The 20251-nt window shown below is 44.1% G+C and overlaps 1 protein-coding gene across 6 annotated transcripts in view; it reads left to right on the plus strand.

Moving 5' to 3' along the window:
- Window positions 1-20251, plus strand: part of Slc4a4 (solute carrier family 4 member 4) — a 416646-nt gene that overhangs the window by 111758 nt on the left and 284637 nt on the right. For 4 of the 6 annotated variants that reach the window (XM_085836841.1, XM_029477151.2, XM_085836840.1 and 1 more), the window contains exons 1-2: window positions 11326-11459; window positions 11823-11896. In XM_085836841.1, the coding sequence (XP_085692967.1) occupies window positions 11341-11459; window positions 11823-11896 (193 nt within the window). In that variant the 5' untranslated portion in view covers window positions 11326-11340. Of the gene's footprint in view, window positions 1-11325; window positions 11460-11822; window positions 11897-20251 lie in introns of those variants that run through there. The other 2 variants (XM_085836838.1, XM_085836839.1) reach the window with 1 other exon arrangement.

Raw genomic sequence — 20251 nt, forward strand, 5'->3', positions numbered from 1 at the left:
CAGAAAAGAACAGGCCTCCAAGAGACAACAACCAACCAAACATGACAAAACAAGATACAATAAGACAAGGCAAAAGCCTTCATATCAAGGCGGGACAAGGCAACCAACCCAACAGGGGGAAAAGAGTCCCAAGAGCAGGCAAAAGAGTCAGATACACCCACCCCCACTTAGGAGTCTCATAAAATCCTCAAGCTAACAGCCAGGGGCTAACATCCTCTAAGGTGTCAGTGCACCCTTGGAGTCCCGAGAGTGGTGGGGCCTGGCTTCTGGCATGGCATGGAAGGAACTGACTCTGATATTTTCCTTTAGCTTCTAGGCTAAACGGCTGAGGCCCCTGGAAGGTCTGAATAGGTCCAGGCGGCACCATAATGAGAACATTTATACAATGGCGGGGCTAGAGACAGTCAAGGGGCTGTCAGCTTGGGGACATCACTGCTGTGGGGACCCCACAGTGACCTTCTGCTTCTTCAGAGTAATGACCACAGCTCTCCATCTTTGCCACCTTTTTTTTTCCCTTTTGTTTTCTTGAGAATTACCATTTTCATTGGAGTGAGATAGGGTGCTGGAGTATTTTTGATTTTGATTTCCTTAATGGCTAATGATACTGAGATGTTTTCATGTATTTATTAGTCATTTGTACCACCACATTTGAAAAGTGTCTGCTTAGTTCATTCGTTTATTTATTGACCGGATTACTTGTTCTTTTTAGTGTTTTGTTATTTTTATATATGTTGGATATGAGTTCCACGTGGATTACATACTTGGTGAAGGTTTTCTCCCATCCTCTGGCTGCCCACACTCTACTGTTTCTTTTTGACGTGCAGATGCCTCTTAGCCACTTAATTTTTATTTGTGTTTTGAAGCGGGATATCACTAAGTAGCTTCAAATTCAAGATCTTGTTCCTTTAGCCTCACTAATGGGTGCTGGGTTTGCAGGCGTGTACCACTACAAGAGGTGTATAAACTTTTAATTTAATACAATCTCATTTGTCAATTCTTGTTATTATTTCCCGAGCCAATCACTATAAAATTGATAGGGAGATTTCTTAAAAAAAATAAAAATAGAACTATTACCTGCTACAGCTCTATCCCTTCCTGGGCATACAGCCCTAAGCATCAAAGCCAGTTTACTATTGGATACCTGTGTGCCCATATTTACAGCAGAAGTGTTCAAAATGATGAAATTACAGCCTCATCGTAGCTGCCCATCAACAGATGAATGGATAAGGAAAATGTGGCATATAGACACAATGGAGTTATATTCAGCTATAACAAGAACAAAAATCACATTAGTTATGGGAATATGGGTGGAGCTGTAGATCTTATCAAGTGAAATCTGCCAGATTCACAAGGGTGAGAATCTCACACCTGTATGCATATGTAGAACTGGGCGTGGGGAATGAACAAGAAAGCAGAGGAGGGACAAGTAGTGATGTGGAGGGGAAAGGGAAGGTGAGAAGGGGATGAAGAAAAGTTCTAAGGAGTGGATACCCTCAAAGGATATTACATGCTGTGTAGACATTGTACAATGATGCTTTGTGTAAATATACACTGAAGACTGCAGAAAACAATACATGTGTATAAAAATTGGATTTCTATAAAGATTGAATTCAATAGTAGTGTTGCACTTTGTACAGTGTTTGTCACAGACCTTGGTAAGTAGTAAGTACTTGCAAAATGATTTGAACCAGTAGATGAGAAGAGCTCAGGTGAGTACACATCTCCGTTACTCTGCCAAGTAGATGTATTATTAAAGAAACTCCTAATGACTTATGGTTAGACCTATAAATGACTGAATCTCTCATCTCTCATCAGAGACTCTTCTATTTACAGTAGATGGCAAATAACAGAGACATAGAACTGGCCAAGTTGCGGAGGGCAAGAGACTGAAGGATGTTCAGCCCTAAATTGAACATATATACTGCACCACCCCTCCAGAGGCTCAGAGGTTGTTATGGAAGAGGGTGGGATGGACACTGTCTTCTGTAGACAGTAGGCCAGCTGCACACATGAACTCACAGTGGGTGTGACCACATGCACAAGACCCTCAGAAGCCGAAGTCAGACTGCACGCCAGCACAGGGAGGGGATGGGCATGAAGTTTTACCCCTGGCCAAGGAGCTATTATTGGCAATTAGATGCTGAGAGGGGTAGGGACAGCTTGTTTTCCTAAGAGTTTTTTTTCCCCCTGATTAGTCAAGCACACTCCAGTAGAAGGCCACACATCCAAGAGTATTTGGGCAGCCCATACTGACCTTGATGGAAAGAGGAGAAAGACCAACTATTGAGTGGTAGGAAAGGGGTGGATTTGGGAAGGATTGGGGGAGGTGGGATTGAGTGTTATCAACACACGTGGGAAGTTGTCAAGGAACTAACTGAAAATAAGGTATGGAGGAGAGGTAAGCCTTTCAGAAGTGATTGAATGGTATGGCATGCCACGTACATAAAATGGTAGAGACCCTCTGAGAGCCGAGAGGCACCCTTACTCGGTCTTCACTTCTACCCCTGCTGTCTCTATTTTATGGGGAAACCTCGTCTTGGGGGAGGGAATCAGAGCAAAGGATGGACATCTCTGTATATGACGATGCCATAATGGAACCCATTATTTCATATGCTAACCACATTTAATACTCAACTGGCTAAAGGAACGAACAGCTCGGATGTTCTTAATATCTGCTCCATCAGCACTATATAAGTCAGTCAGGCAAACTGCAACACTGTCCAGATTGAAATAATGCATGGATAATTCTTAACATGTTGCCTGGAACGTATTAAGAGCTTCACCGAATGCCGGCAGCCATGCTATTGCCAGTCTGTCAGTTGTTCGGGATGGAAGATGTGAACTGTAGAGCTGCAATAGTGGTGAGAGTGGGGGAGGGGAAGCACTTCTGCTGATGTCAGTTCTGTGTGTCAGAGGTGACCAGGGCAGAGGTTATACCAGATCAGGTGCCATGTGGCTGACTCCCAACCTGGTGTCCTGAAAAAAAATCCCTGCTTTTGAGTCCCTACCCATCTGCCATCTTGAATCTAACCTGAGGTTAATATCCATGAATCTAAAGTAAATGTTGATAGAATCATAGACTGACATGAATGTCAATGTGATTTGGCATTTACTTATTGGTGCAGCTGGTGGTCTATCTATTACAAATAACTAATCACTGACCGAGCTGAAATGTCTAGAGCTTAAGGTTTACTTTGGCATTTCAACTCTTTGTCCTACTTGCAAGTAGCTGCCATGTAGCTTCTTGGTAGGTTTATTTGTACACATTGTGGGATCTGAGGAGCAGGGCTGAGCCTCGAGCTGACTTGTTATGTGGCTTCTGGGTATCTGATGTGCTAATTAGAGAAGTACATCCCATGCAAGCTAGGGAAGGCAGGAGCTAAGGGGTGTGTGTGTGTGTGTGCGTGCGTGTGTGTGTGTGTGTGTGTGTGTGTGTGTGTGTATGTCTGCTGAGCCTCCTCTTCTGGGTTGAGTAGCTTATAGTCAACACGGAAGGTCCTTATAAAGAAGAACCAATGAATGATACTCAAAAGGAGGTAGATTCTAAATTGTTTTATGAATGAGTGGGTTGGGAAGGAAAGCTTCAGAAGCCAGTGGCACAAACTGGAAACCACTAGTGTGGGTAGATAGGAAGCTCACCATCCACTCTTGCTTCAAGACTAGCATTGTAGAGAGCTCCCTTGACTGGAAGGTGCCTTCTTCACATGATGGGCTTGCAGCTATGCCTATCTGTTTCCCCATCATTATACGTGGTGGCTTCCTTTCTCCCTTTTCTTTCCTTGGCTGCTGGCTGTGGAGAATGGCCACTGAAGAGGAGGAAGGGGTAGTAGAGGGATATGTCCACTGCTGTGCTTGGCCCTAACTTCTCTCATGGAGCAGTACTACCTGTGTCATCTTGCTTGACTCTTATCTCAGGACCTTTGTATTCCCACCCCAAACTCCTTGAAGAGCGACAGTTCAGAGTTAAGGGTTTAGAGAGAAGCCTCTATCTTCTGCCTGGCAGGAAAAATTCTAAGAAAACATTTAAAGAGCAGGTGCTTCAGGCAACATGAGACCCAGGAAACCCATTAAACATTAAACGTGAGTGTAGACTGAGTCCGGGGAATGTCCTCAGCACCAGGCTGTCATTCTCTGGTTAGCGTGGCGTGTCCTTCCCAGCAGTCTCACCGATAGCATGCTATGTCCTTGCAGAGGACTTCCCTTTGGATCCCAGTGGCTTTCTTATCCCTAGAGCCCATATGGACCTCTTGCCATTTCAGGCCTTGGCTTTTGTTAAATAGTCTGGTCCAGACTGTCAGAGATCAGGTGGCAACCTGGGCACAGAGCTTGGGAGGCCCTGCCCCAACATGGAGAAGATTCAAGGGGAGAGTTCAAAGGCACACATGGGAACCAACTCTCATTGGGATAGATTTCTAACCTTTGGTTTATGGATTATTCAGATCTTAGTATCTTATCTGGTTCCTACAAATATCATGTAGAAACAGTAAGATGAATTGGACTTGGTTATTTCAGGGACTTATTTAAATACCCAAACCAGCATGAGCTGCTTTAGGCTTGTTGGAAAGAGATGCTGAATGGGATTTGTTCACTGTCCAAAGACACAGTTATTAAAGAGGTTACACTCAGTTTCACTTAATTCCATCTGTACCTAACCACCAAGCAAAATAATATGTCCAGAATGATAAGTGAATACATTTTAGTTTGAATTTTGACTCAGTTGTAGATTGGAAGGCATAGCTGAGGAGAAAGAGAGAAATTACTTTGGGAGGACAAACCCCACACTTGGCCAGTTTTGCTCCATGCTGATTAGCACTTTAGAAAACTATAGCATAACCTGTATTTCCACTTCTGGAGTTCAGAGAACTCTTCAGATCTACCCAGTTTTATTCGTCTTCTCCCCTCTCTGTCTACAGTCTGTATGGTTTTATTATCTGCGTAGATCCATGTTCCTGTCACCATGGAGGGTAAGATGCAGAGTTAAGCTGGGACCACATCCATTGCTGTACCGCTCATTCATAGCCACCAACACTCCCACCTCTAATCCCAGGAAACTTCAGGTCGGGTCCTTTATATGGAAAAACTGTCATTCCAGAAATGTTATGTAAATGAATTATATAACATGTGGTCTTTGATGCTAGGTCTTTGTCTTAGCTTAAGCCCCTATAGATACATTGTTTTAGTGTGTGAATCAGTGGCTTCTCCTTGCTTACCACTAAGCCATAGTCCATGATATGGATGAACTATAGCTTTTAAACCATAACCATTTGCCTATAGAAAGGTACTTGGGCCAGGTCTAGTTCTTAGCTATTAGGAATAAATCTACCATGAACACTCACAGACAGATCTCTGTATGAACGTAAGCTTTGATTTCTCTGGGACAAGTGTCTAAGAGTACACAGGAACTTGTAAGGCAGTTTATAAGTCTAGAATTATGTGCAGCATGCTCCTGCTCTGGGTTGCAGTTTTACTTTTACTTTAGCCTAAAATCTGATTTCATGTGGGGCCACGTTTCCCTGCCCCTCAGCCTGTGTCAATGACCAGGCTGATTAGAGAACTCCTGAGTTGGGAGGGAGGCTTACTCTACATTGTGGCCTGTTGATCTGTGGGAGACAAGGCTATGATCAACCACGTTTGTCAGTTGTGCTGTGCTGATCTCTCTCTTCCTTTTTCTTAATATCTCTCTCCAGAGCTTCAGCACTGTGCATGGTTAAGCCAATGACCACCGTTGTTCCTCCTCACTTCCTGTGGGGATTCAAGGCCCCCAGGGATCTCTGTGAACTTTGGAAGGGAATGGTTACAAACTTTCCTTCCTTCTACTCTTGACATGGGCTGTAGTGAACACATGTTGCCAAAAGATGGCAGTGCACTTTGCAGAGCTGAGATGGCTCTGCCACCCAGGACTCTGACAGCTGTATGTTGCTCTTTATATACTCCTCGCAAATAAGGACAGCACATTTTACAAAGTAACAAAAGCACCGATAAAAAATGCTGTTGGTTAAAAAAAAAAAAAGAACAAAAGAAAACATCGTGTTGGCAGCGAGCTTCTAATAAAGAATGATTCTCTACCTCTTAGAAGTGAGGAGGACAGGGAACATTGTTTAGGCATTTTGTGCTGTTCTGGAGTAGAAATCTGTGGTGTGCTATGTTCTATCTTTTATCTGACTTAAGGTCAGCCAAATCTAGGAGAGCCTAGTTTTGAGGTTTGAGCTTTGTGATACCTTTAGACTGTAAGTAAAATTCCCCAGCAACACTGTGTTCATAATTACCACAACAGCAATGGCTGATATAAAAGCCTTCGCTCTTGGTATTTTTCCACGCTCTATACATATCTGTGCCTCAGGGCATGTGAGTGCAGAATTGTTTAGCATTTGCTGGGTACAGAAAAGCTTTTATAAATGGAGAGGTGATGGGTTCGTTGGATGTCATCAACAAACCAAATGGCGAGGATAGAATGGAATGTTTAAATACAAGGTTAACTAATAAAATTGAAGCTGCGTGCACCGATTGAACCAGTGATGTCAAACTCTAGTTTGGACATGCTGACAGCTGGAGTCATTCTGCTCCCTGGTGCCACCTCTGGAAGCAGGCAGAAGTCCCTGACAACAGAGACTGTGGGGGAGATAAGGCTGGCTCTGGATGCCGCTGGCTGCCAGCTCTAGTATAGCCCCTCTATACTGTGGAGAGCATGCTGAGGTTAAAGTGTTTGTTCCACAAAATAGATGCCACAATCCGAGGACACACAGCATAACTGTCATTCCCGGAGTGACAGGGAAACAGGTGGCTCCAACTCAGGCAGCAGCCTTTTTGCTAGTGCACCTCTTGGCAAAAGCCCCAGGCTAAGAGAGAACTGTGCTGCATGAAGTTCTAACTCTGAAACCAGATGCTGTTACCATAGAGACAAGTGAACTGCTACCGTGGGAGGCGCGATAGGGAAGGATGGGAGAGGGAGGCAGAAGGGCAAGTGAGGCGAATCTAAAGGCTAGCATACCGTAGACCTTCAACCTTTAACAGCCCTGGGACTAGCAGGCTGGTGTTCTTGAAGCTTGTGCGCTGGCGGCCTGCCACTTGCTGACTGGCTGAGTGGCAGCTGCTTGCGCTGTGAGTACTAGTCTGCGAGCACGTTGGCAGTTGGCAAGGGCTCAGGGGGGTGGGATCTCAGAGGGCTGGAATGTGGATGGGTGCTCTGGGCCTAGTGGCTGACAGTTTTGCACAAATGTTTCTCGTGCCGGACTTAAGTCACCCTCACAGGCCTGCTCCGTGATTAGGACCGGCTGGTGAGAACCTGCCCATTTGGCAGATGATTTGACATGGGTTCCAGTTAAATCATTTTGCTATCCCAGAAAAATGGAGATTTAGAACCCCCATCCCCCCACCTTTTCCCCTCACCATGGGTCTGGACTTGTATAGAAGGGGTCTAACTTCTCCAATCAGAGGCCATGTGATATGAAGCTTGCCCTCTCTCACCCCTGAGGCTGGTCAGGAGCTTCCAGATCCACTCTGCATTTTGCCTCACGCTGGCTATGTGAGCAACAGTATGCTTCCTTCTCTGATTTCAGCAAATGCAGGGTACGTGCGAAGGACATTTTAAAGGACAGATTTGGGGGCCTGATTAGGGACTGGATGAGTTAATTTCTTCCTAGTGATTTATAGAGGGAGGGGGAACTGGTTAGGTCAGCCACTTTACATGGTATCTCTGTCTTACTAATAATAGCCAGCAACTGCTAAGAAATGTAAGGCTGAATAACTGATATTTGTCATGTAAAGAGGAGGGACTGCCTCTGCCCCGTGTAGAAGGCCAAAGGCATCAGGATAACCTTATTCTTGAGGAAAAGGAACGCCGCCGGGCTGTGTGCTTTTGCCCTGTTTCACTCGCTCCTTTTCGGCAGAGAAGAGGCCTATTTGTGGGCATTCTGTATGAGCCGTCAGAGAAAATGAGGCTCTGATGACTTGCTATGTATAGTCTTGACGGGAATGTGAAATATGCACCAAAGAGCCAAGGAATGCACCCAGCGTGACCCTCACTCCGTGCTCAGACGGTGGGGCTGGGTTGTTTTCTCAACTTGGCCGGAGGGCTTGGGCGCTGACCTTTTTACCTTCCCTTCCAATCTCTTGGGTTTCTTGCTTCCCTTTTGCTTTACGTGTGGCATATAATTTTTGGAACAAGCTTCGATATCTAGGTTTAGAAAATATATCAAGAGACAACAGGATGCTTTAGGGCCTGCCTGATGGATAAGAGGGTCCAAAATGGCGTCTACAGTCAGTTGTGTTGGACTCAGCATGCTGACTGACCTGGGGTTAGTTCTATTTTCCGGAGAGAGGATAAAAAAAAGTTAGGGTACATGCAGTGCTCTGGGATTCTGTCATGCTTCTGAGGAGTTTAGGAAAATGTTCTCATTGCGATTTCCTCCTTATCTGTGTGCACAAATGCTGGGTAGCCAGCCGGTGGCTCCTTGCACTTTGGACGGCTCCCTGAGCTCCAGAAGATGTCTTCGAGAAGGTAGACATGATTTGTGTGTCCCTGGTGTCTGGAAGTGTGCAGGGTGCACAGTAGATACTCAGTTAATATTTATTCTCCTCCTCACTGGAGGAAGGTAAGAAACAGAAGAAGGAACAGACGAGCACCCTCTCTGTTCCTCTCTCCCCCAGCACTGAGAGTGGCCTGTTTCAAGGGCATCTGTAATAGGCACCTGCATCCTCCGTATTGGCCAAATCCAACTTTGGCTTTCCCATCTCCGTCCTTCTCAGTTTTCCGGTGGGCTTCTCTGCTCTCTCTGACTTCCATGTCACCCGTGTCCAGCTTACACTGGTCTCACTGCTTGACTTGGGGATGTTGGTGTGTTTTAGCAGGTAGTCACAGGTCCGCACCCTGAACCTACTTCTTGTTTTTGCATGCTGGCATCTGTTAATAACTCCAGCACCAGCTTGATGCATGGATTTTGCCGCATTTAGCAACAGCCCTGAGTCTCTAGTCCCCGACTCGGGCAGTTCTGATTGCATCAGCAACTTTTTTTTTTCTTTCAGGATTCACATCTCAACCTTAAAAAGTGTCCAGAATGAAGTCTCCAAGGCTTCCCAACACCCCAATTTTCACACAGTGCTCTTGGTTTTTGTGGTAGTTTACGAGTTTATTGTGCTCTCTAAGCATCTGTTGTCCACATCGCAGGTAGAGTGACACTTTGGGAAGGGAAAACAGTTCATGCCGGTCTCCGTCTCACTGTTCTTCAGAGGCTTCCAGATGCCTTCAGCTCTGACTACTTCTCCTGGCTTGCATGACCCGGCTCCCTCCACTTCCTGAATGGTGCTAAACTTTCCTATCCTAGGGTCTTGGCCCTCGTTTTCCCCCTTGCTTGCAAGGCTCTTGTACATTTTCACACAGCAACTTTGCCCCAAGTTACATCACTTCCTCAGAATCCTCACTGCACCGCTGAGACAGCCTCTTGTAGGGTTTTACTCTCTGGAAAGCTCGCAGTGCTCTCTGAGATTATCTTGTCCCTCAGTTTGTCGTTAGGTTTTTTTTTTTTTTTTATTTTAAGGAACATTTTGTCTTATTTGTAGATTTGTTCCCCTCCCTCTCAAGAATAACAGGAATATAACAAGCTGTAATTAAATCTTTGCTGAATCCATGAGTAACAGCTGTATTATTTAACCATCTCAAGAGTCTAAGGCGGCTCAGAGAGATTGGTAAAATGGCTTGATTTCTTAGCCTTTAAGGTAGCCCTTTCCCACCCATAATTCTACTGACTGGCCCATATTCTATTTTATACATTTAGTTTTGAGTGCAGAGAAGAGAAGTATTCTGGCGGGTATCAGGATGAGCCACGATGTCCAGGCTCTTGTCTGGAAGGAAGACTCTTGTAAGTCTTTCCAAAAGTAATGAGCTCTTTTTGACCCACGTACTACCCGGGCCTCAATTCTGCTTAGTTTCTAAGATAAGACAAGATTGGACCACATGGCTGTAGACCAGTAATGAGTTTCTTAATAAAAAGGAAGAAAGAAAAAGAAAAAAAGAAACTTATTAAACTTATTTTGTTACAAATTACGTGGCAGAATGCGATTATATGTGTGTGTTCATTCTATCCCCCTCCCCCTCCCCTTTCCCTCCTCCCCTATGTGTGTGTGGTCAAGCACATGTCTACATGCACAAATGTGTAGTCAGCTTCTCTCCTTCTACCCTGTGGGTTCCAGGGATCAAACCCAGGTCATCAGGCTTGGAGGCAAGGACTCTACCTGCTAAGACTCCTCACTGGCCCGAGAAACACATTTACTAAAGTAGTATGTGCTAAGTTTGACCCTTCACTCAAATCTCAAAGAAACCAATGCAGAATTGGTATTATTCTATCAAAACATTGTGAACTAGATATCATTACTCTAACTTTATACAAGGAAAAAAAATCCCTGCAACTCAGGAAAGTTAACGTCCTTTGCTGCAGGTGGCATAACTATGAAGTGGTCAGATAGGATTTTTGCTTTTGCTTCTGATCTTTTTATGCAAAGATGATTGCTTGGTAAGGGAGATATATTCCTAAAATAGGAAGGGAAAAACGGAATTCAGTGCACCCCTGCCTAGATTGTAGCAAATATCTAAGGCACCAGAGCAAGTTATACAGGCAATATGGGAAACAAGCTCAACCATAGGCAGTGCTTGAAGCACTTAACCGGATGCCTAGAATACAGAGTGAACATGTGGGTCTCTGGCAGACCTCATATACGGGATGACACAGAGCAGCTGTCCCCAGAGAAAGTTCTTTGTTACCAGACCCGCGCTACGCAAGCAGCAATTGAGCAGTCCAGGATTTCTTTCTGTTTCCACTATAAATAGAGTTCATGGGATTCTGTCTATGGAAGTTAATGCAACAAGAAGGAGCCGCAGAGTAAGGAATAAAGCCGCACTCATTCTGTAAACTAGAAACATGTTTGGCACCGGGAGGCTGAAAAAAAAAAACCCGCTGCTGTTCCTTGGATAGATTCTGAGGTCTTATTTAGCATATGAAATTGCAGAGTAGATCCTATTATGTAAGGAGACAGGAGGACAGCAGAACGTGGTTACAAAATGAAGAACTTCGTGCCCTTCAGAAAAGAGTTAACAGCGCGCAGACAGCGCACAGAGGGACCCGTGATAAGGGTGTGGAATGAATGGCCAGGGTGGCATGTATAGGTGCCCATGGCTGAAGCCTGGTGCGGGATAATCCTCAGATGTCAGATTTCCGTAAGGCCAACATGTGACTCAACGCTTGCCACTCAACACAGAATACTGGGCTGGTGTTAAGAGGCTGGCTGCAAGCTAGGCTCCCACTGTGCATTAGCCTAACTCCCTGTCGCTCTGTGTGTGGGTGGGTGTGCATGTGCTCGGAGGAGGGTATACATTTTGTGCAGTGGGTGTTTAAAGAGCTAAGCACAGAAACTGAATTTCCACAAACGACTATCACGAGCACTCCAGACACACCAAACTTCCTCTCTTGGTATTTTTTTTTTCTTCTTTTGTTTTCATCTCTGTTTCTCCCTACTGCAACTCCCCGGAGAGAGAATCCCACCCCTCCTCTACATCCAGCCTACAAGATTGGGATGGTTTTCTGTTCCCTATCCATGTGGCTACCCTCTCAAGGTTAGAACTGAAGCTATGTGGGGCCAGCACATTCTCCAGCACCAGATGAGAAGAACTGCCGTGAAGGAGTGACAGCCACCAAAGGAAGAGGAGAGGGACTCTGCCCTGCTGCAAACATGAACAACAGCTTGCAGGTTAACCTGCCCAGAAGCTGGGCTGCTTCGAGTGGCTCACTTCAGGAGAAGTCTGAGCATTCTTTTTTTCTTTTCTATTACTATAGGATGGAGGATGAAGCTGTCCTGGACAGAGGGGCTTCCTTCCTTAAACATGTGTGTGATGAAGAAGAAGTAGAAGGTGAGCCCTTTGGGTCTGGGAAAGTATGTGTTTGTGTCCATGTCTCTGTAGATCATGACATATATATATATATTTCATGCATCTTGTATTTTTAAAGTTAAACACCAAGTCCTGCCTGTGGGCTTTCCTTAATCTCTACCTTTTGCTTCAATACAGGAAGTGATTTTAGGAACTTCATCGGACCCTGAGATTTGAAGTCAGCAGGGTCTTTACCTGTTACATTTTTTTAAAAAGAAGTGTTATATTAAAACAGGTGCTTGTGTCAGTTTTGCGGCCCCATCAGAAATGAATGTTTTACTAGGTAATTCCCGGAAGCCACCAGATCTATAGAAATACAAGTGGTAGCAGCTTCTACTATTCTTTTCCATTTTGTAGCTTACATGGGAGAGAGAACAGATGTTGTTGGGGGAGAGGACGATAATCATTATTGTAAAGAGAGCAGGTCTAAGCTGAGGGTTGAGAACAGTTGGTATGGATGAGCCTTAGTTAAGAAAACACGGGCGAGCATGTTCGATTGGAAAAACTCCTCGGAACCTCTTTCGCTCATGTTGCTTTCCAGTGCCTGTTAAAACTGTAGAAGAGTTCCATTTTATCTGGTGCTGACACACTTGAGCATGCACCCCTTCCACTAACCTCCCGACTTATCAATAACGTTGGGGGAGCACTTACTGCTTGGCTGGTAGTGAGAAGGCAGGGTTTCATTAGTATTTATCGTGGTAATGATGTCAAGGCATCAGAAACATGTTCTATTATTGGTATTTAGTATGAGGGTTATAGATAGCATTCTATTATTGGTGTTTAGTATCAGGGCTATAGATAGCATCAAATGGAACCCACAGATGAACGTTGTGATCAGCTCCTCCTGTGAGTGTCACTTGAGAGGCAGTTCTGTGTTTTGGAGGCTGGTCCTTGTGGTTAGCATTTCGTGTCTCCTAAAACCTTGGTGCAGAGGACAATGAGGTTGGGAAGAGGAAACTGGATATTGTATGTTTTCAAGTGATTCTTCAAACAGATGGAGCACCAGGTCAAGGGCTTTTGTGCCCCTATGCTTCAGGAACAGCCCCAGGATGGTGGTTTTGCTGTTTCTCATGTTTCCTTAGTGAGTTTCTTCTGCCCTGTGAGGATGATTGGTGTCCCCTCCGCCCCACCCCCTGCCTTCCCACACTTAAGCCTTGAGACTGACTAAGAATGCAATGCCTAAGTTTCTTAGAAAAATGGAAACTATAGTATTTTCTCTCGTGATGTTTTATGGGTTCCTTGCAGTTGTTACAACACGGTTATGGGAAAAATGTCACGTTGGAGAAGGCAACAGAGTAGAACTTTTCTTCACTGCTGAAGCTTCGTTGCAGTCACTGTCATTGTCCCTGACTATAAAGGAGACACATTCACCAAGTTAGAGCAAGAGAAGTAGTGTAGGTTTGGGTGAAAACTCTATGGTGTTAGAACAATTAGGGTGAAAAAAAATCCTTGGGAGTGGGAATGCATGCCATGCACACATTCTCCTTGAGAACGGGGCCCTAGCTGAGTTCTCAGGAGATGTAAATCTGGACTCCCGAAGGTGCTTCAAATCAAAAGTACAGTCCTGCAGTGGGTGACTGCATTCAGGTTCTTAAAGCATTGGCAAAGGGCTGTATTTCCTGAATTATTTCCCTTGATTTTCAAGCAGAAAAATTAATCTATCGATCACAGAATAAAGCATAATACAACAGCAGGTGACTCTGTCGCCAGCTTTCTTAGGGTGAGAAGGACAAAAGGCAGCCAGAGGTTGTGGAAGCACCTGCTCAGTGCCAGGAACATGTTGGTTTAGTGGCGACGAAGCTTGCACTTTCCTGTTCTCAGAGGACCCCACGTTAGAGTTGCTCATTCGTGTTGCTGGCTGGTGCCTGGTCTGACCCCTTTTATGCCAGGACGTGCCATGTCATCTCTTGTTGAGGACTTTTAGCATGGGAGTTGCTTATGGTGGATTTGCTGTAGACTTCCAGTGTGGAGATGCTTCCCCAGGAGACAGGTTGGAAGGCTCTCTCTCCTTCAACACTCTTCTATGTGGTCCTCCCCGTTCTCAGCTGGCTTCATCAGAGAGCATTGGCAGGACTGAAATGTAATATTAGCTCTGGTTGAGGGTACCAAGAAGTTGAGATGGACCAAGGTTTGATGGCACATCCCTGGGTCCTGTGATGAAGGAGGAAATGGATGGTTTTTGTCATGACGTCTGACGGAGATGGACTTTCAAATAGGGATGTGATTCTCGAGGTTATGGGTGTATCGCATATTTGTAATTTCATTAAAAAGGGCATTACTGAGGGGGAACAAGGTGTTACTTCCTGAATAGCTGAGTTTTTGGCACACTTAGGCAGAAGTTAACACTGTGTCTTAAGAAATGAGAGTTCAAAGGACAATGAGCTGAGCACCTTCCTGTAAATTATCAGTTATGTTTCCTTTGACCCCCAGAAGTTATTTATTTTCCTTCTAAGATGACCATGATTCAAGCATATTATAACACACCTTGCAAAAGTAAGCTAAAACCTTTGCTTTTTAGTAATTTCCATGAGTTTCAGTAACCGAGGTCAGACGCTTTGGTTGGTTTGACATGTTCATACAGGGAAAATATTTCCTAGAATCCCTGAGGTGGGATGCCTGCATTCAGTTCACTGAGGCCGGAAGAGCTCCAGGCCACCTGACTTCTTCTTCTAATAGTTTTCTGGGGCTGGAGAAACTGAGACTTCAGACTGTGCCCCCAGTTCACCTTGTTCAACGTTACTCTTATGGGTGGCATAACACTTAATCCACCTCCAAAAAAAAAAATCTCAGTAGAGAACCATCAGCTGCAAAACTCCCAGAGAACAGGGTGAGTCAGGAGAGCAGCCATCTTTTGTTTAAATAATGAACTTATCTATGCCACATATATTTGAAGACTTAAACTGTGTTTTCATAAGTTTTCCCTCATGTGTTAATGGCTTAGATACAGCAATTCTAAAAAGAAAGCCAAGTGCCAACTTTGATCTAGAAAAAAAGAATGGGAGCTTTTAGATTCCCTCTCTCACAGGTCACCTTATGCTGCCTGTGGCTTTGCAGTTAACGTTCAGTGCCAAGTGTATTAACTTGGAGGAAGAATTCTGTGACTTGGACTGTGATATCTGCCCTGAATGGAAAAGCCCAAGCTTACTCTTGAGCCCTGCTATATAGAACTGGTCAGTGGATGATAAATTGGTGCTGCCAGAACAACGCAGACCATTTCAAACATAGACAGGGGAAATTTCCAAGTTTTGTTGGTCAAGTCAAGCTTGAGATAGCCTCCCCGCCCCCAGCCCCCACCCTTCCTCCCAAGGTGGAAGGAATAGATTTTTTTTTTAAAGTCAGCTTTTTGGAGATCAGCAGAGTGGTATGTATCTGTACATCTAGTGCTTGAGAACCTGAGGCAGGAGGATCAGGAGGAGTTCAAGGGCAGCCTGAAGATCCTGTCTCAAAAAAAAAAAAGTCAGCTTGGATTTTGGATCTGTGTGATATAAACAGATTACTTAATATTCTCATATTTTGCAATAGGGGAAAAAGAGCAAACTCCACCTTATCCTTTGAGATAAGGCCTTGGCTTGGCTGGGCTAGGTAACTCCCCAGCGGCCTTGGCAGCTCTCACTTCACGAGGAGGGGCCTCTCCTTAACTTTGAATCCAACTAGCAACTCAGGAAACATAAATAACTGTAGGACAATATGGTCTGAAATGTCTATGTTTCTGAGGCTTGCTCGGTGCTCCTTTAATGCTGTTAGGATATAGTGTACTATTTTCCCCCCATTTCAAAACTGAGTCCCACAGGAAGTGCCTTCCCTCCTGTTAAAGGCAGGGATAAGCCTAGAAATCCCACTATCCCCGATGGTCATTAAGAGAGTACTGTTTCAAACTCTGGAATTTATCATGAGGGCTTTTCAGAGAAAGGCAAATTTTGGAAGTGTAGGGCAGTATTTGGGACCGAGTGCCCAATCACCAAATATTGGTTAAAACAAAAGATGTGTTCATCAATATATAATGTGAACTAAATAAAGCAGACGCAGAATTATGTAACTCTCATATCTCTGCTTATACTTTTTGTTAGTATTTTGCTCTTAGCCCTTAAAGTCAAGTGGTATGGCATGGTCCGTAATTTATCTTTGGTATTCTGTTCTATTTTATAAGGGTCGTTTTCAGTTTTATCTTGCTTATTTGTGTGGAGTGGTAAGTAAAAGTAGCCACTAAACCTCCTCTCTTTAGACCCATCTTATTGTTCTGTTCTGTGTTTTGAAAACAAGAGAGTAAGATGATGAAATGGGGGCCTTTGGCTTCTTGGAGGTCAGGACCTCAACATTTTACAGACATGAGATCATAATGACTTAAGCTGGTTTTCAGGAGAGAATACTGCGATGCTCTAATTCGTGTGTATTGGAGGAAGGTAGTGTTCTAAAGAAAAGAGGTGGGGCTTGGTCTGGAAGACATTTGTTAATAATTATAGTGGTCATAACGGTAACTGCAGAGAAGGGGTAATGAAAACCTATCAGATGGGAAGGGAGGGGCCAGGTCAGGGCTGGGGCTATTCTGAGCTCTGGACCCAAGTGTCCGGTTGCACTGTGCTGTCCACTTGAACGGCTCAGAAACTGTGTACAGAGGGAACACTTGGGCAAAGACTGCCGAAGGAAAAGCCCTCTTAGCCAAGACAATGTATCCCCACATTGGAGAACTTTAAAGAGTTTTAGAAGTTCCCTCTTGATTAGCAGCTTGGCCTTACCCTCCCTCAGCAGATGGGCTATAGATCTTTCCAAATTCCTCTCTTCTTTTTCCTTTGGTCTCAGCTATCCACTCCCCTGAGGTCCTAAAGACTACAGCTCTTATCGCCATGGCTGCAGGGCACCTCTTGTTGTTAGAGAAGGGACATCTTTATCCCTAGATTTTGTCCTCATCCAGGATATCTGATGAGGTTTCATGGGTTTTTGAACAGGAAACAGGCGTTACACCTTCCCAGAGCTTTCCTCTGTTGAGAATTCCCTGGTAATGTTACGGACTAAAAGCCCCTTGAAGCCATTTCCTGCTCTAATTGTTGACCTTGTTTTATGGCAGTAAGCCTCAACAAATTGAACTTGGTACTTTGTGTTTTGCAAGGATTCAGACATTCTGAAATGACACTCTGGGGACAATTTTGCCTTAGATGAAGCCTCTTATTCGGTCAGTTAGTGAGATGTCTTATATTTACATTGGAAGTATCTACCAAAGTGTTTTATTCATGCGCTGTTCCCGTAGAGTGGTTAAGCACCAGTTGGATAAACTGATTCAACAAGACCAAATAAATAAACTCCCAAACTGAATCCTGTTACGGGATCATTGAATCAGTGAAGGAAGCCACTTAGAATGGAGAGTTTGGGTTTCTTTCTCCATAAAATGGAAACAGGGCAACATGCCATTTATAATATAACTCATGGTGATTATACAAAATGATGTCACTGATGTACGCAGCACTAAGAAGAATAGGAATGCTTTTAGATTTGGGAGAGGCAGAAGATGAAGAACTTGATGTTGAAGTGTGAGGGCCTGGGTCCGACTCCTAGGTGGTAAGTGTCTGTAATGCCCCAGTTCCTCTGTGAATTGGAAAGTGAGGCAAGGGTACCCTTAGAAACTCAGCTATCCTGGCTTACATAGTGGCAGACAGTAAAGAGGGCCTGTCCCAAGCAAGGTAGAAGATGCGAACTGATGTTTGATGTTGTCATCTGACCACCAAGTATAGTCTGTGGCATATGCACACCTGTATATTCTCTCTCTTTCTCACTCACTCACACACAAGCACACACTTGGATTATCACCTCTCTAAAAGTTCTAGATAAGACTGATGGAGCACGTCATTCTGAAGGGTTTAGTTGGTTGCAGCGTCCATTGGCTTCCTCAGTTCCTCCCTCCTAACACTCAGCCTTTTGCCCTCTTACATGCTCCCCCCCCAACCCCCACTGCTTTCTCTATTGGAGAAGCCAAGACAGAATGGCCAAGTGAAATTCCCAAGGACTAGCATCCATTTCTCTTTGGACTCTTTTTGTTTCTCTTTAAGCTCTGGATATAAGACTTAATGATCATGGTTAGGCTGTGGATATACCTCACCCTCAGCTTATTAAATTGTCTCATTTTCTAAGAAAAAATCATATTAAATTACATGTGTGCCTGGGGTAAACTGCTTACCCAGTGTCAATTAAAGCCTGCAGTGTTTTCCCTGGAATATATATAGAAGTGTTCTAGTGGGTCCTGTTCTGATGGTGAGCTCTACATGTGAGCATCATATATGAACCCTCTCGAATCATTCCCTCCCCAACACAGACTAGAATAATTCTGGGTCGTATGGGCTATTATGTAGTTTGGGTGGCAATTAAATGAGATCATGCAACAGTGTAGAGGTACTATGTATTCTAGCCTGAGCTAAATACTTCCCTATTGTTTTAATCATTGCAAACAATTTTAATTTGGGGGAGATTAAAAGTGGGGTCTGGTGAGTATGATGAGAGTGAGACTGGAATAAAGATCAGCTGAGCTTCCTTTGTTACCTGGTGAGCTTGCTGCTAAGATGGTGTTTCGATTTCACTTTACCTTTTGGCTAATTCCAAGAGGACTGAGGCAGGAGGCTGCAGTGACAAGGGTTCACGGGAGGTTCTGCACAGTGCATCCCGACACTACTGATTGCCAGGTGGGATGAGAGGCGAAGGGGGTGAGGGTGGTGAGTGACATCTACTGAGTCAGCTGTATGGGTGACTTAAATAATTCCCATCTCTGAATAGCGAGAAGGCTTTTAAGTCTGGTAATTGCTTTTACCTTTCACAGGGTTGGAATGAGAAGACAGCTGTCCTAAGGTATTCATTGGGTTCACCTTTAGACTCCGTTGATTTTGAAAGAACTCCATGAGATATTATTTTACAGAATATTTTCAAGGTTGAATGCACAGTATTTTGTTTTTAAACCAGGATGAAACGTCTGGAAATAGAAACAAGGGTTAAATTTTAGTAATATTAACCAATACATCTCTTGCAGAGGATCACAATTACGTATTTATAGGTTGTTGAGGTCATCACCCAAGTCCTCGTCTGACTATTACAACTTCACTGAGAATTTCTATTTGTGCTGCAAAACCAGGGCAGTGTCTTTGGTGTCCAGTGGATGGCTGAATCCAGTGGATACGTGTGTTTGGTGAATTCAATCAGTATCTGATTGTTAGCTTTGATTCAGTCTGTGCTGTGGCTCGGAGGATGTGGTGGTGGTGTAGCAGGAGTCTCTGGATCTGTTTCTATCCCTGGCCCTGGCTCTGCACTGCCTCTCTAGGTGACACTGGCAAACATCACTACAGCTACCGGCTAATTTGCTCCTTCTTCTCTCAGTAATGCTTCACAGGTTAGTACCCCCAAACACTTTGCTGTTCATAGAAAACTCTTGTGAATTACTTAATTTGCAACTTTCATGATTTTTTTCCTGCATTTATCTGTTCTTATGGTACCCAGCACCTGTTTTTATGGGACCCACTCACGCTTGGAAAATATTCTACCATGGAGTTTCATCCTGACCTTCTGTGGACTCTTTTCTTTTTTTATATATAAAGAAGTACCATTTATAGCCCTGTCTCCTGGGTTTGCTAAAAATATAGGCAATGACATCTGAAATCTTGAAGATGAACCTTATAATTTTAAGGTATTACCTCCCGCAGATGCAATCCTGGTGTGAAATTTATCTTTCTGCTCAACGAGATCTCGCCAGTGGTTGCTATGACTGCGGAACACCCCCAGACTAAAGTTGAAATACTGATATCTAGATTTCAATAGGTTATCTGATTAATGCCCATATTAACCATCCCTTCTTAATGGTAGTTGAAGGATGATGCTTCCACTCTTTCAGCCTACTAAAATGACAAGAACAGTTGCATGTATAACCTCTGTACCCTTGAATGTGGAAACATTCCTACTAGGACACAGTTTCTGTTCAGCCAAATAAAGTAGACATGATTTAAGAGCACAGCTTTATTGTTATAATAATCACCAGGAGACTGTACCATATATGTGGGTGAGTTCACATGAGAACCTAGGGTATATATCTCCTGGGACATCACTGAGACCTAAAGGATGGGAAGGAATTGGCTGGAGGAAGGATGAGAGGGGAATCCTGGGCTGGCATGTCTGTAGACTTGGAGTAGAAGAGATAGGAAAGTTGAAGAAAGAGAAAATAGATTAGTATGCCAAATCATGAGACCAGGCAGACAGTGGCCAGAAGTAGGTGAGACCTAGATAAGTTGTTACTTTTATTGATTGACTATATGATGTATTTGTCGGGACATATTCATGCTTGTGTACATTTTCTTTATACATATATGTGTG

This window comes from Mus caroli, unplaced genomic scaffold (assembly GCF_978045245.1).
Source record: "Mus caroli unplaced genomic scaffold, Mus_caroli_1 scaffold_4, whole genome shotgun sequence".
NCBI classification, from domain to species: Eukaryota; Metazoa; Chordata; class Mammalia; order Rodentia; family Muridae; genus Mus; species Mus caroli.